This window comes from Syngnathoides biaculeatus, chromosome 3 (assembly GCF_019802595.1).
Source record: "Syngnathoides biaculeatus isolate LvHL_M chromosome 3, ASM1980259v1, whole genome shotgun sequence".
Taxonomy (NCBI): Eukaryota; Metazoa; Chordata; class Actinopteri; order Syngnathiformes; family Syngnathidae; genus Syngnathoides; species Syngnathoides biaculeatus.
The window spans coordinates 23,499,380-23,514,143 of NC_084642.1; the positions used below are offsets into that span (position 1 = coordinate 23,499,380).

Sequence of the window (14,764 nt, forward strand, 5' to 3'; positions counted from 1 at the left end):
TAAAAGGCAAGTGTTTTAACCAAAGATCAATAAAATATTTTGGGGGAGGGACAGCCATATATATGTATGAAAATGAACAAAAATACACTTAAGTCTGATATTCTGTCCCTCATTCTGCTGCTCTAGTAATCCTCGATAATTTCTTCACCAGATTGACTTTAGTCTTTCATCATGCAGACACAGAAAGAGAGTGATAAATTCCAAGGAGACAAGGGGAAGGGAGATGTTTTGGCACAGACAAGTAACTCATGTACCACTTACTGTCTGACTCTCTGGTCTGGATCTGATCCATCCAACATTACTTACAGACACAATTTACAAAAACCCATGAATTATCAGATTGTGTCCATTGTGGAGAGTTGCTGCTGGAAACAGTGACTTGTTACACTCACATAGGGTTCAAATTGCATTTGAAAACCTGTTTTTTTTGGGTTTTTTTTACATGGACGCCGGCTTCTGGATATCGATACTGACTTTCCTATTGGTTCAGCTATTTTCAAGCCCGGGAGGTCTACGACTTTTATGAGCCCAAAACACGAGATTTGGTTGCTTTCACAAAATGTTTCCCGCCACCCAAGACAGGAGGATACTTAAGTGTGTTTTTTTTTGGGTAGTTTTGAGATTAAAACCCTTTATTTGACTTTTTCACTAACAGTTTGGACAACTGTTCATCAAACAAATGTTGACACACTAAAATTGAGTGCCTTTTTTAATGTTATTGTGGGTCATTTTCATTAAGTGTTGGACGTATGCTCCAGTTTCATTCAGGTCAGACTGTTGGACCGTTTATACCTCAGAGGGTGCACTATTCTTTTGTTTGATGGATACTTACTTGAGAGTTCATTTGGAGACAGAAAAAAAAATATAGGAATAAAAATTTAACATCTGTGAGTAATATGGGCAGGACAGTAGTGAACCAAACCATTTGGCTACTGAATTGCATTTGACTGTTATGTGTTATACTAGCCTGAAGGCAAAAAGAAAGGTGTTTCAAGAAGAGAGAGCAATGTTAGTGAACACTCTTGTTCTGGGCACATTGGAGCATTGACACGTGCTTGAGAGAGGCCCCAGTTTTGGGTTTAAAGTAAGTGTGCGGATGTCTATTGGGTGTGTGTGTGTTGGGAGGGCCGGGGAGGGGTCGTCATCTAGTTGACAATCTGTGGATTAGGGTGAGTTTGGACACCAAGTGCTCTCTCAGCACATTACCCACCAAGTATGGCGTTCACAGCCAGAGGCAAAGTGCAGCGCACTGCTGTGTTTATACTGCCAGGCCACACGCACACACACACATGCACACACACACACACGCATGCGCGCACATGCACACACACACTTGTACTTAATACAGAAGTTACTCAGTACTGTTTTGTCATTCGAGATCCATCATCGATCCATTCATTTTCTTTGCCGCTTATCCTCACGAGGGTCATGGGAGTGGTAGAGCCTATCCCATCAGTGGGCAGGAGGTAGGGTACATTCTGAACTGGTTGCCAGCCAATCGCTGGGCACATTGAGACAAACGCACTCACAATCACACCTAGGGGCAATTTAGAGTGTCCAATTAATGTTGCATGTTTTTGGGATGTGGGAGGAAACTGGAGTGCCCGGAGAAAACCCAAGCAGGCACGGGGAGAACATGCAAACTCCACACAGGCGGGGCCGGGATCGAACCCGGGTTCTCAGAACTATGAGGCCAACGCTTTACCAGCTGAGGCACCGTGCCGCCATTTCTAGACTCAATGTACCTATATTAATATAAAACATAAATGCACAAGAAAAAGCAGGTCAAAATAGATGAAGACTGAGTATTTGAGTGGGTGGATAGTAGTTGCATCTCTGCTTTTTGCAGATGATGTGACTCTGTTTGCTTCATCATACCGTGATCTCCAACTCTCACTGGAGCAGTTTGCAGCCGAGTGTGAAGCGGCTGGGATGAGATTCAGCACTGCCAAATCTGAGACCTTGGCCCTCATTCGTAAAAGGGTGGCGTGGCCTCCAGGTTGAGGATGAGATCCTGCCCCATGTGGAGGAGTTCAAATATTTTGGGGTCTTGTTCAGAAATGAGGGAAGAATGGAGCGGTAGATCGAAAGCCGAATTGGTGGAGCACCTGCAGTGATGCAGACTTTGTAGAGGTCCGTATAGGTAAAGAGGGAACTAAGTTGAAAGGTGAAGCTCTCAATTTACCAGTCACTCTACGTTCCTACCCTCACCTATGGGCATGAGCTGTGGGTCAAGATCCCAAAAGAACAAGATCCCGGATACAAGCGACCGAAATTGATGTGTTTTGCAGGGTGTCCGGACTGTCCCTTAGAGATAGAGTGAGAAGCTCGGTCATCTGGAAGGGGCTCAGTGTCGAGCTGCTGCTCCTCAGCATTGAGAGGGGGCAGATGAGGTGGCTGGTGTATCTGATTCGGACGCCTCCCTGGTGAGGTGTTCTGGGTACATCCTACTGGGACCACCCAGGACATGCTGGAGAGACTACGTCCCCCCGGAAGAGGTGATTGACTAAAGGAGTGAAAAAGTTGGTGACTTTCAACCACCATGTCTTATGTAGTAAAACTGTGTTGAGTTTTAAATGTGCACCTGCAAAATAGCGACTGCCTGAAGTTTTTACTTGTGCGCACTAAAAAAAGAGTCACATATGCACCCATTCTTAAGCTCTGGTAACAAATGATTGAATGAGTCAGAATTATGTCATTATTCCTTGTACTATTCCAAAATAAAGAAGCCATTGTCCAACAAATGAAAAATCCATCCATCCGTCCATTTTCCACACTGCTTATCTTTTGAAACCTATTAAGCTGGAAAGAGAGTATGCTGCAATGTTTTGGCTGATGGATCTCCATCCGGGAAAGTTCTTGCCATAGTGGGGCCAAAAATAGAACCTGGGATCATTTTGTGCCCATCTCAATGCTATACAGTCTACACTGTTAGAGATGATCTGCTGCCTTTCTACATAGTTTGGCAATTGAGTGGCTTCTAGCTCTGTCATCTGTCACTGTATTGAATCTGGAAGAACTTTCCATACATTCTGCCATGAATATCCGTGCATCTCTCTAGGCAGGGCTATTGGACGCATCCTTCCGCGGAGAGCTTCGTCTTGGTGGAGGAGCTATTTGCATCTGTGATCCATTATAAAGTGCAGGACAACAGTACTGTAACACTGTTTATATGCGTGTGCGTAATGGCTTTGGCCATTTAAAAAAAAAAAAAAAAAAAGTTAATGTGTTGTGACAAAAATTGGAGTTCTAGTCAGGATAAAGTATGATTTATTATAAAGTTAAGTTTCATTCTGATTCGAATCTGAATATTCTGATTCAATGTTTGCTTTTCCACACCCATTTCAATCACAATTCGTTACGACCCATTCATGAACAGCCCTGTTTTAAGATGCCAAATGTCAAACATTCTGACAGCAAAAATGTCATTCTCTCCCAGGACTTGCATATTTATCTGACTGCTATGACAGTCATAGTAGTGCCTTAGCAGCCCAATGAACAAACTTTCTCTCTCTTTCTTACTCTTTACTGACTAACACACTCCCCTCTTCTCTGGCTCCATGCAAAGTGCTTGGTTTCTCACTCACACGTCATAAAAACACCACGAGTCTTTGTTGTTCATAGTTATGACCACCAGACCCACATTTTTTTTTCCTGCTCATTTTCCAGTTTGTCTCCAATGGAGCATCCCTCTTTTCTAAGGGCTTCAACAACAGCATCTACATGTTTGTTGCCGCTGCAGCCCATTGAGGTCAACAAGTCACAGTTCTGCTTGTGTTATCTTTCATGTGTTCTCTCTTTTCATGTGAAGAAAGGCTTTCCTCCACATGAGTGCACATGTATACAGTACATGTTAATGTACACACATTGAGTTCCAATGCCACATGAGTAGTGTGTGTGAAGGCTTGACTCATGACAAAAGGCTGACACTAGTGGAAAAGGAAATGTAGTATGACTGACTCCCCCCCATTCCTTCTTTAACCCCTTCATGGTCCTTTCCAGAACGAGCACACACACAATACACACAGAAAGTGGTATCCATCCAAACACTGACTTCAGCCACCATACATTCTTTTTCATGTCACAAAGTGACAGGCTGAGAATCCATGGATCAACAGCTGAATCTTAATCAAAATAAACGTAGAAGTTTAGATTTGACACCGATTTTAAAGTTTGCCATTGATCGGTTCCGCAAAAGACATTTACTCTGTGTCCCTATTGTGCAGAGAATATCTGACTCCAAAAGTTAGTTTATTTTTATCTAATAGTATTTATATTTATATAGTTTTTTGCCTGTCCTATTGACGTTCGGGAGAGGACTTTAATTGAAGGCTTGTTTGATGTATGTTGACGTACTTTTAATACGCTACAGCTCACAAGCAGCCAACAAAATGCTATGTACTCTAGCAAGCTAGTGCTAGCACTAAAGGTTGTGAATAAATATCCTGGCGTTAGGTTGAATCATGCTCAAGTATTTTACAATTAAAAATATCACGGGACACCAACAAACAAAAATGTTACAAAAAGTAAATATATTAATTAATATATATATATTTAAAATGCCATCTAATAGAAGGCCATTGATTTGTCCTCTCTGTCACTATGCCTCACTTGTATACATGGATGAACAAAGCTACATTATTGCTAATACATTTTTGAGCAATTACTTACATAGGTATATACAGTAAATGAACAGGTCATTTAAATAGACAAATTGCTCCATCTTCCGATCGAATTGATGATTGTTATCGTTTTTTAAAATTTGCTGATCGATGATCAGCCCCTAAAATCTCGATTGTGTAAAGCTTAGTATATTTAGATTGGAATCGCGGTTGTGTGATCATTTCTCCTTCCTATTCAATAAAGAAGTCACTCACATTTGAAAAATGTACGGGTGTGGTCAGTCATCTTCGCAGATAAAGTTGCGGGTGTGATTAGGGATGGAATCTCAAGACCTTAAAACAACTTACTGGATTAATATAACGTAACTGTAAATTAAAAATAAAATAAACAAATACATAACTAAAATAGAAAACAACAATTTCAAACTCAGAAATGATAATTTCCAATTTCAACTGATATTTGTAGAACATGATATAAAACAGTATTTAAAATTGCTCATCAATAAAAATTCTTGATCTGTCAAACTTTATCTGAAGAAAAGTTAAATGCACTGGCCTGTCAAGGAATAAACATGAACGGTCTATACCCACGATGTTTTGAATATATTGAAAGTTTAGTTCAACATAATCGGCGTTAATGGCAACAAGCTAGCGATACATTGGAACAAACATTCCCGTCGGCAATCGTAATGTATTGTTATGGGGGGGGGCACGCATCGTGGGACTGCCGTAAATAGGAGGCCGGCTTGCTAGAACGTGCCTTTATGTGTGTGCGCTTGACGTATTGGTCACACCGGAATCAAGCGAATGTGTTTTTTTGGGGGGGGGAGGCACGCCGTCACACTGCTTCACGATCGGCGCAATGAGCACCCCTGGTGTAACTGAATTTCCTTTGACATGACTCATGATGTTGATGATGACTTTCGACGCGTGCAATACCTGAAGCAGCTCTGAACATGTGCTTTCGACCTAACTTCCATACATGGTCAGTACGGTTAACTTGCATTTCCTTTTTCCAGGTGAATACTGTTTTTTTTGGAGCATGCTTGTTTAGTTAAAAACAATTATGAAATAAACACGTAAATTAATGTCAAGACTACACAAAATAAGCAACGGCTTTCAATATCTATTCTTTCTACTTGTAACAAATTTTACACGCGTGATTTTTTGTGCTCGACTGTGCAGGAACTGCAGTTAAGTGTGACACCAAAAGCTTTTTATTGCCAGTTATAGTCTGCAACATTAAATCAATGAAATTACATTAAGTATAACAGTAGGAATATAGCATTTGTCATTGTCATATTTTATTATATTGTCATTGTATAGATTTGTTGGTAACTTAACATTTCAACAGATATGGTAACCTCCTGCTTGCAGTTGTCAAACAATTATTCTGTTCCTTTTGAGTTCTGCATCACCTTACTCATCCTTTCTGTTTTAGAATTATTTGTAATGTTACTTGTTTTTCTTTTCCGTATTGGTCTCATTCTGTCTGGCTCTCCTATCCTCAAAATAGTGCCAGCCAGAATGACCGGCAGCCGTCCACTTATCCCTGGCCAAGTCAGTGTTATCTTTGAACTGAATTCAGAGACGCCTGGCCAGCTATGTATTGTGTGTCTGTCTGTCCGTGTGTGTGCATGCGTGGGGTTTGTGTGTGTTGTGTGTGCTTTATATTGGCAATGTTCTAAATATGATGTTCTCGTTTCTTTCAAGGCAAGAAAGGCTGTATCCTCCTACGTACTTCTTAGCTGGACTTAGTTAATTGGCACTAGGTTTGTGCAGGATGTGTTTCTGTATTTTCTGTTACGTGCTTGAATGAGTCACTGCACATGACTAACGTGGCAGTACGTCTCTGCATTAAAGTTTGGACGGGAGATTGTTTGGCATTAAAGCCCGAGCAACAGCAGTCAGGAAAAAAGCGCACACACATCAGAAAGTGAATGAATGCCACTGTGTTGATAAGAGGTTTAATGAAAGCCTGAGATGAACAGGCGTGAAAAGAAACCCATGTTGTGTGCAAGTGAGCAAGCCAGAGGGATGAGCTTGTGATGATGAGCCTGTCCAGAAAGATTCTTAGTTATGCTTTCAACATTTGGCATCAACTCAGAGCTTGTTTGTCAGCCACAATGTGTACATTCCCAACTCCCAAAACCAGAATTTTTGACTGTTTTTGATTTCTAAAACCTCTGGATCTCTTTCACGCAATGCACCCAACAAGGTTCAACTTGTGCTGCTGTGGTTACCGACTGGCTGCTCCAATGCAGCCTGACCTATGATGGGCAAATTAGTAGGTGCAGATGAGCCAATGGAGCAGAGGAACTGGCCCGTTTGGCATCTTGCAGTCATGTCAGCCTAGCAGAGCCCACGGAACCACAGGGAATTTAGTGAATGTGTTCTTTGTGGGTTGGAGAAACTTAAAACTAGCCATATGTTGTCATGGAGTTTAGTATGTAGTTAAAATAGAAACAAAGACCCTGGGAAATGGAATTTTCACTCATTTGACTTGAGTTGAATTTAATTCACATTTTCGTGTTAGTGGGTACAATGATGTATAAAGTGAATTGGATCTTGGCTGTTTCCTTTACAAATGCACTCACTAACTTTACAACTCACCTGGGCTTGCCAGCCTATCTAAGGCCTTTGCGCTTTTTTGTGTGTGTGTGTCACATTTACTGTGTTCATCAAATTAACCCAGATTTAACCTGAACAAAACACTAAGTTGGCAACAAGATCTTATTTAAAAAACTGCTCGTGTAATTGTTTAGTTTTATCACTTTCTTTCTTTTAATTTCTGTTTTTTATTTATATGTTCCATCCATCCATCAATCCGTTATCAAAGCCCCTTATCCTCACAAGGGTCATGGGAGACCTGGAGTCTATCCCAGCTAGCTTCGGGTGAATGTCAGACTACACCCTGAACTGGTTGCCAGTCAGTCGCAGCACAGATATCGACACCATCACTGAGCGGGAATTGATCCTACGCTGCCCGCACTAAAGTCAGGCGTGTGTACTACTCCAGCATCAGTGACATGTTTCTACGTTCCATTCACTGAAATAATTTCATTAATTCTATAGATGGGGGCATGTGCAAAGTTGGCAAATGAAATGTAAAAAAAAAAAAAAAAAATCACTAGCGTTTGAATTTAAAAAAGCAAACAAACTCCCCATAGTTTAAGTGTGGTGATTAGTTCTAATGCTGAGAAGCAATACATTTTTTTTGGCATGAATCTCTGTGGTTTCTATCCAGTGTTTTATCCGTATTGCACATTTTCAGCTCTGTGTAAATACTACCAAACAAGTTTTCCTGCATTGTCTGTCCTCCTTGTAAATCATAGTGTATTAATATGATTATTTTTTTAATTTACTGTTGCTTAGTGGTCATTACGAGTCACTGATTCAGCGGTTTTGCAAAGTGACAGAGCATAAAGACTTGTGGTTGTCATTGAGGTGGGACACTAATTGGATTCATTGTGACAGTACAACACTGTTGGACTACATGGGATGTCGACGAAGGCACCTGCATTACTATTGTTCAGGTTTAAGACTTGCTGGGACAAAGCTGGTCTGTTACAGTCACACCCTTAGCAGCAGAAATGTGGCTGGCGGACAGAGGAGAAACAAAAGGCAGTCTGCATTCGCTCTGTATTCCCATCTCACCCAGTTACCATGTCAGATGGCTTAATCGGCCCCTCTTCTCTTTCTTGCTTATCAGTTCTGAAAGCATAACACTTGAAGAAAAATGCCGTTTCGACCCTCCAGGTAGTTTCTCGGGCGGTCCATGGCTAATTAACCTTGCAGCCGTTTTACGTAGCTCAAAGCCTGTGGCCACCTGCTCTACAGGCTGGTTGACTTTTGTTTCTTTTGGATGGACTATCCTCAGACATTCTAATTAAAACAACTACAAATTATGAAATAAAGGTTAAATGCCACCTGGCTAGATCTAAGAATTCTATGCTGAAGCCACCTCAGGTCGACTGTGCTGAGTAGAGCTGGATTTTGAGGCCCAACAGTTCTCTGTGGCTCCGAAGAGGTGTGGTGCTCGGGTGAGTTTGCGGGATCATTTGTTTATTTGAGCCGAAGGACCACCTGTGCTGTTCCACAGCAGGCCTGTTTAGACACTTTGCGGTTGAAGCAGTGGCGGATCCTTGGTGGTCTTTATTTCCTTTTTCTTCTCTAACAGCTCCCTGTTATAAAACACAGAGCAGCTTCTGGCAGCAGCAGGTGAAGTGAGAGTTTACTGTACGCTTGGCATAATGTTGCCTGACTACCAAGTGAGAGTTTACTGTATGCTTGGCACAGTGTTGCCTGACTACCAAATTCAACAATGCACTTAATTTCCATCATTTGTTATTGGTGAGAAAGAAAAAGCTCATAATTTTCCCTGTATCACTATGGTCTGCCAATTGTCAAGCTTGTGAAATGGTGGGGTGGTAATTGTTCAAATCAAGCACAAACAGTCAGCGTATGCTGACTTCACAATGTCATCCGCCCCAAGGCAGATTTTAATCAACGTGGGTGGCTAATTATGAGGTGAAGTAGGGAAAATTGCTTGAAGAAAAACTTCTCCAAAGTGCTACTTTGTTTTTCCTTATTTCATTGACAAGATGATGCAGATGTTGGCTCTAGAAATCTTGAATTTCAGCTGTACGTTGTGTAATTCTTGGCCAAAACTATTGGTAATTCTTTAAACTTTCAGGAATTTATAAGTAATGAAATAGAAGTGTTTGGTTTTGAATTCTGACATTTGACACTTCACACAGCCAAAGTCGAAAGTTAAACGAGCACATCTTCCCGGTCATCTCTTTAGGTAGTTAAATTCATAGTTCATAATTTAAAATTTTGAACTTAATTCACTGTTCCAAAACCCAACTCGTTCATAGTTTTTTTTTTTCCCTTTCAAATGATCATTTATTACTTTAAGAGCTGTGGGATGTTCATGCAGCAACCTTTGGATACTCTTTTCAGTGCTGCCAATTTGAAAACAAAAAATATATTTTGAATAAAATGTTCTATTTTTTAGTAAGGGGTTGGAAATAAAAATATTTTGATCTGAATTATCAATTGATTTAAAAAAATCTGGTCTGATTATTATAATAATTATAAGTTGCAGCTGTGCCCTAATTGTGTGAAACTCGTTCAAAGCTGGCTTTAAGACATTTCATTGTTTACGTACATTGTTTACACACACTCACGCACACACACCATTATTCTGCTGTACATTCAAAACTTCATATTCTTTTAATAGACTGAATGCCCAGCGGATGACTATACACACACTTATCGCTCAGTGTCTCTTCAAAACAGGCCAGCGTGTGATTTGCTATCTGTGGACTAAATCAGAGGTTAGTCATGCTGGTCGTCTTCAAAGCACCACACTGGCCATGCCTGGCAGCTGCATGCTGATTCTCAGAACCTTCCAAATGTGGTCCTTACTATAATAATCTGTTTTCTGAACACATCATTTAATTCGGAACTGGTCACGTATCCGTGTTGATGAATGATTCTCAAACTTTTGCGCACATGTTTTATAAGTTCTAAGTGGAATAAAGTAGGAAGCGAATTCATTTCCAGGCAGTTTTGAGATCTTAGTTTAAGAAGTAAAACGTAAAACGCTTGTCATCCAAGTTAATAATGACTCAAGCTTCTGTATATTTGCATTTTTTCGGTCTTATATAAAATCCATCTCTCTCCATCATAGCATACAGGGAAATCTGGAAATAAGGGTCATTGCTGGAAATAAGAGGGCCAGCTTTAGGCAAAGTGTGATGAGGGGATGGTGAAAAGAAAGGAATTAGAAGAAAGAATGGGGGACTAAAAGAGAAAGAAGCCATTAATTTAGTGCAGTGGGAGGGATCTGAAGGTTACTGAGCTCTCCCTGCCAGGCCCTCCTGGGTTGACTGATGCCTTTGTGAGGGGCCCAGAAACCACACACAGATACACACGTGCACACACACACACGTATGCCATACTTCATACAATATCCAGCTTGGAACCCCAGCAAATTTTTCTATTTTGCAAAATTTGTAGAAACAACATAACCCAAATAATATGAGAATTATCCAATTTCATTTCTTTCATCAAATAACCAAAAAGGAAAACATAGATGGTGTGACACAATATACTCTATTCGCTATCCCTCATCCAAATTGTTTTCTTACAAACATATATTTTTCATGAAACACATTTGTACTGGTGTATTTTTGTTGTACCGATGAACTGAAATGGAGAGTTGTGAATAAATGAACTTGTGTGCTGCTTTAGAAAGATGTTATCTCAAAGGGAATCTGGGTTGACATGTCAGTGCTTGTTCAAACATTCACAGGATCGTCTTTCTACCAACACACACTACCTGAAGCTGTGTTACACATGCATGTTACATTACACGTGAAATCAGCCATTTGGATTAGTTTGATCTATTTGTTTGTTTTGTTTCCCATCCATTAGTTATGCAACACAATTTTAGTACATAACACATTTTGTCTGCCAATCACACCATTTGTAAGTTAGGAAGATTGTGTACAATTTCTTAACAAATTTAATTATAAGAATTTGTGAATTTGCAATAGTATTTTTTATGAGAATAAAGCAAAGCTTCATGAATATATTGATAATGTAACAAAATGTACCGTACAAAGGTGGTTAAATTTTGTACTTATCCAGATTAGATCTAGGCCTCTAGGTCTCTGGTCTGAGTGCTTTTTCTACTTGTTTTTTTCAAATTGTTATCAATTTTTTTTGACCCAGTTATCTTTGTTCAGATTTTTTTTCCTTTTTCTTCTTTTTTGCTTTTTGTGGTTTGACCTACTCCTTTGCATGTGAGACATTCACTTACTGATTAACTGCTGAGTCGTTTCTTGTTTATACATATTTATCCCCAACAGCTTGTAAGCATCCTGACGTATTATTTTTTTCAATGTGTGTAGGAGTTGAGGGGAGTGCTGAGTGTTCCTGTGGGAGGAACCACTTCACATGTGCTGTCAGTGCGTTTGGCGAGTGCACCTGCATACCAGCTCAATGGCAGTGCGATGGAGACAACGACTGTGGAGATCATAGTGATGAGGATGGATGCAGTAAGTTTAGACTACCGTTTTAAACTCTTCTTTACCCTTGCCATTATTTCCTAATCCTTTAATTTACAATTACTCCCATGTTTCACTAAACATTCATCTCGGAAAACAGCCATAATTCATGGTCAATATTAACAATCTTTATACCTGTTGGTTTCCTCAATTGAGAATGAGTTTCATATGCAGTGGAACCTCACTAAAATTGACTAATTTGGGGTTAGGGTGTTGTCTGTTATAGCAGATTGTCTGGTACATTGAAGCACTTTTTTATGGTCATAATCACCCATATTACTGTACAGTACTAACTTGATATTTTGTATGTTTTTGGTGGGCAAAATTATCCAGTAGAGTAACATATTAAAATAAATGTTATGGTAAATACATTTAAAAAAGCTCGGAAATCTTTGAAAATTTTCAAAATCTATCCAAATTGACCACTTGTGTGCTTTATGTAGACATTGTTGACATACTCGTCATAGGCGAGTCACTTTCTTGAGCCATTGAAAATGAGTGCTTCCTCGTTCCTACTTCATTGTCATAGATGAACAGCTAGACCAAAAAAAAAGGCTGCTATACCAAAAACAGCACCTTCCAAACTCCGGGGACTTGTGTGTAGTATTCCTTTTTGTGTTAGCATGGCAGCTTGGCATTTGAGCTTTCTTTGCAGCACAGTGGTAGATATGGCACTACAACCCCAATTCTAATGAAGGTGGGATGGTGCGTTAAACATCCATAAAAGCAGAAAAGCAGAATACAATCATTTTAAAAATCATGTTCAAACTATGTTTAATTGAATAAAGAGATAAGGTATTTTAAGTTCAAAATGATGAACTTTATTTTTTTAGCAAATAATCATGAACTTAGAATTTTATGAATGCAAAATGTTCCAAAAAAGCTGGGACAGGTGGCAAAAAAGACTCAGAAAGTTGAGGAATGCTCATCAAACAATCCATTCACAAGCAAAGATGGGGCGAGGTTCACCTCTTTGTGAACAATTGTGTGAGAAAATAGTCAGTTTAAGAACAATGTTCCTCAACGTAGAATTGCAAGGAATTTAGGGATTTCGTCATCTACGATCCAAGATATCATCAAAGGTTCAGAGAATCTGGAGAAATTACTGCATGTAAGCAGCAAGGCCAAAAACCTACATTGAATGCCCATGACCTTCGATCCCTCAGGTGGCACTCCATCAAAAACCAACATCAATGTGTAAAGGATATCACCACAGGGGCTCAGGAGCACTTCAGAAAACCAATGTCAGTAAATACAGTTTAGCGCTACATCCGTCGGTGCAACTTAAAACTACTATGCAAGGGAAAAGACAGCGACTGCCATGGAGAAAGCAAACGACACACAGTAAATAGAAATCCAGCTAGCTAGAACGCGGCTTTATGTGCACATGCGCAGTAATGTGTCAGAAGGGGACAGGATATGTCAAACCAAATGTCAATCTACCCGCGTGATCAACGTATTGGCCAAATCTGAATCAAGCGACGAGTTTCTTGTCTTTTTTTGGCATTAACGATGGACCATAACTGCCTCGGAGATCAACTGGTAGATTGCGCTCCAATCATTGGGCACCCCAGATCGAGTCTCTCCCTATATTTTACCAAAGTTCCGGTAAACAACACCGGCCAATTATGGAACTACAGTATGAGACTTTGTCAAATTCATTTTTAAGTGACAAATTGAAACTATTTTTGAACACATTATTCAGTCCCGATTGTCTGTTTTTTCTGATATTCGTTATATCGGCGTCCTTTTTTGGAAGTTCCACTGTACAGTGGAACCTCTCTTCAGCACATATTTCACCTAAAGATCCTTTTTTGTTTTTTTTTTGCTCTAAATTAGTAATTGAATAACTAATTTAGTTTGTTTCCAAATAAAGTGAATAGTGCAAGTGATTTCCTATCAGGAAGACGAAAAACCTGGACATTTCTGCAATTTTAGTGGCATCTGGCATGGGATGGACGACGTGCCATTTTGATGCAATGTCCACTCCTCACTGGGTGTCTGCACAGGCCAATGGGGCTATGTTCTGATCCTGGAACAGATTAACTCCATTTCCATCCATTTTGCTTCATTCATCTTCTTGATTTCATTTCATTTTCACACTCTCTCAGAACCAATTGATTTGGCCTTGTTGGTCCCATGCCATCATTTTTATTCTTTGATGTTCTTTTATCGTGCTTGCAAGATAATTTGCATTGAAAATGCCCAGGATGATCTTTTTCAAGTGTGTCCAGTTGTTCTTTTATGCCTGCCCACATTTGGCGATTCTTACCATAATTCTGAAGCAGAATTCACCAATTGTTGGCCTGCTAATAGGGAATCTAATCTGAAAAAGGGACATGGGTGAAAATAAAAAAGGGGAGGTTATTTTGAGATGCTGATCCAGTGGTCCCAGTCACTTGAACATAACTGGCATGCAACAGTGTTCATCACTTGTGCACATTTCGGCAGCGATGACCACAAGCTTTATTTCACCCATAGTTACATTATAAATCACAAATGGAGTTAGCCATTGTTGTAAAACACAGCATATGTATACTTTATATCCAGTATTTGTATGGCTTGGGGGCGGATGAGACTGCTAAAACCCAGAAATAACTTGTTGCCATTTAGCTGATTAGGTGGGTAGAAACCAGAAAGTGTGAAGGTTCTTGAATTATAAACATGTATTGATGTCATAAACACACAGAAAATTGATCTGGTCTCTTTGCATGCCTTTTGCCATTTGTCTTTAGCATTCAATTGACAAATCACATAGGGCTCAAACTATGTCACAGACTCAGTTTTGACCTGTGTTATGCATAAAACAGTAGAACAAATTGGATTTTGTTGACATGGGACCTTTAAGTAATCACATGAACCAACATTCCACTGTATGGTATAAGAGTCTATCTTGTAAAACAGCACAGTTATCTTTTTTGGTGTTGCACGCTCATTAAACAGCCGTAATGGAGCCATCAGTTTTTTCACCACAGTACATGATTTTGACGTATATGGCTTTTTGTCACTCCCGCCATGAAAATCCTCTCGAGGGATTTGTTTTCGAGAAGAAGTAGGAAGTGA

The 14,764-nt window shown here is 39.9% G+C and overlaps 1 protein-coding gene across 1 annotated transcript in view; it reads left to right on the forward strand.

Moving 5' to 3' along the window:
* Positions 1-14,764, forward strand: part of lrp4 (low density lipoprotein receptor-related protein 4) — a 125,461-nt gene that overhangs the window by 40,939 nt on the left and 69,758 nt on the right. Inside the window, exon 2 of the mRNA XM_061814897.1 lies at positions 11,546-11,692. Within this exon, the coding sequence (XP_061670881.1) occupies positions 11,546-11,692 (147 nt within the window). The remainder of the gene's footprint in view (positions 1-11,545; positions 11,693-14,764) is intronic.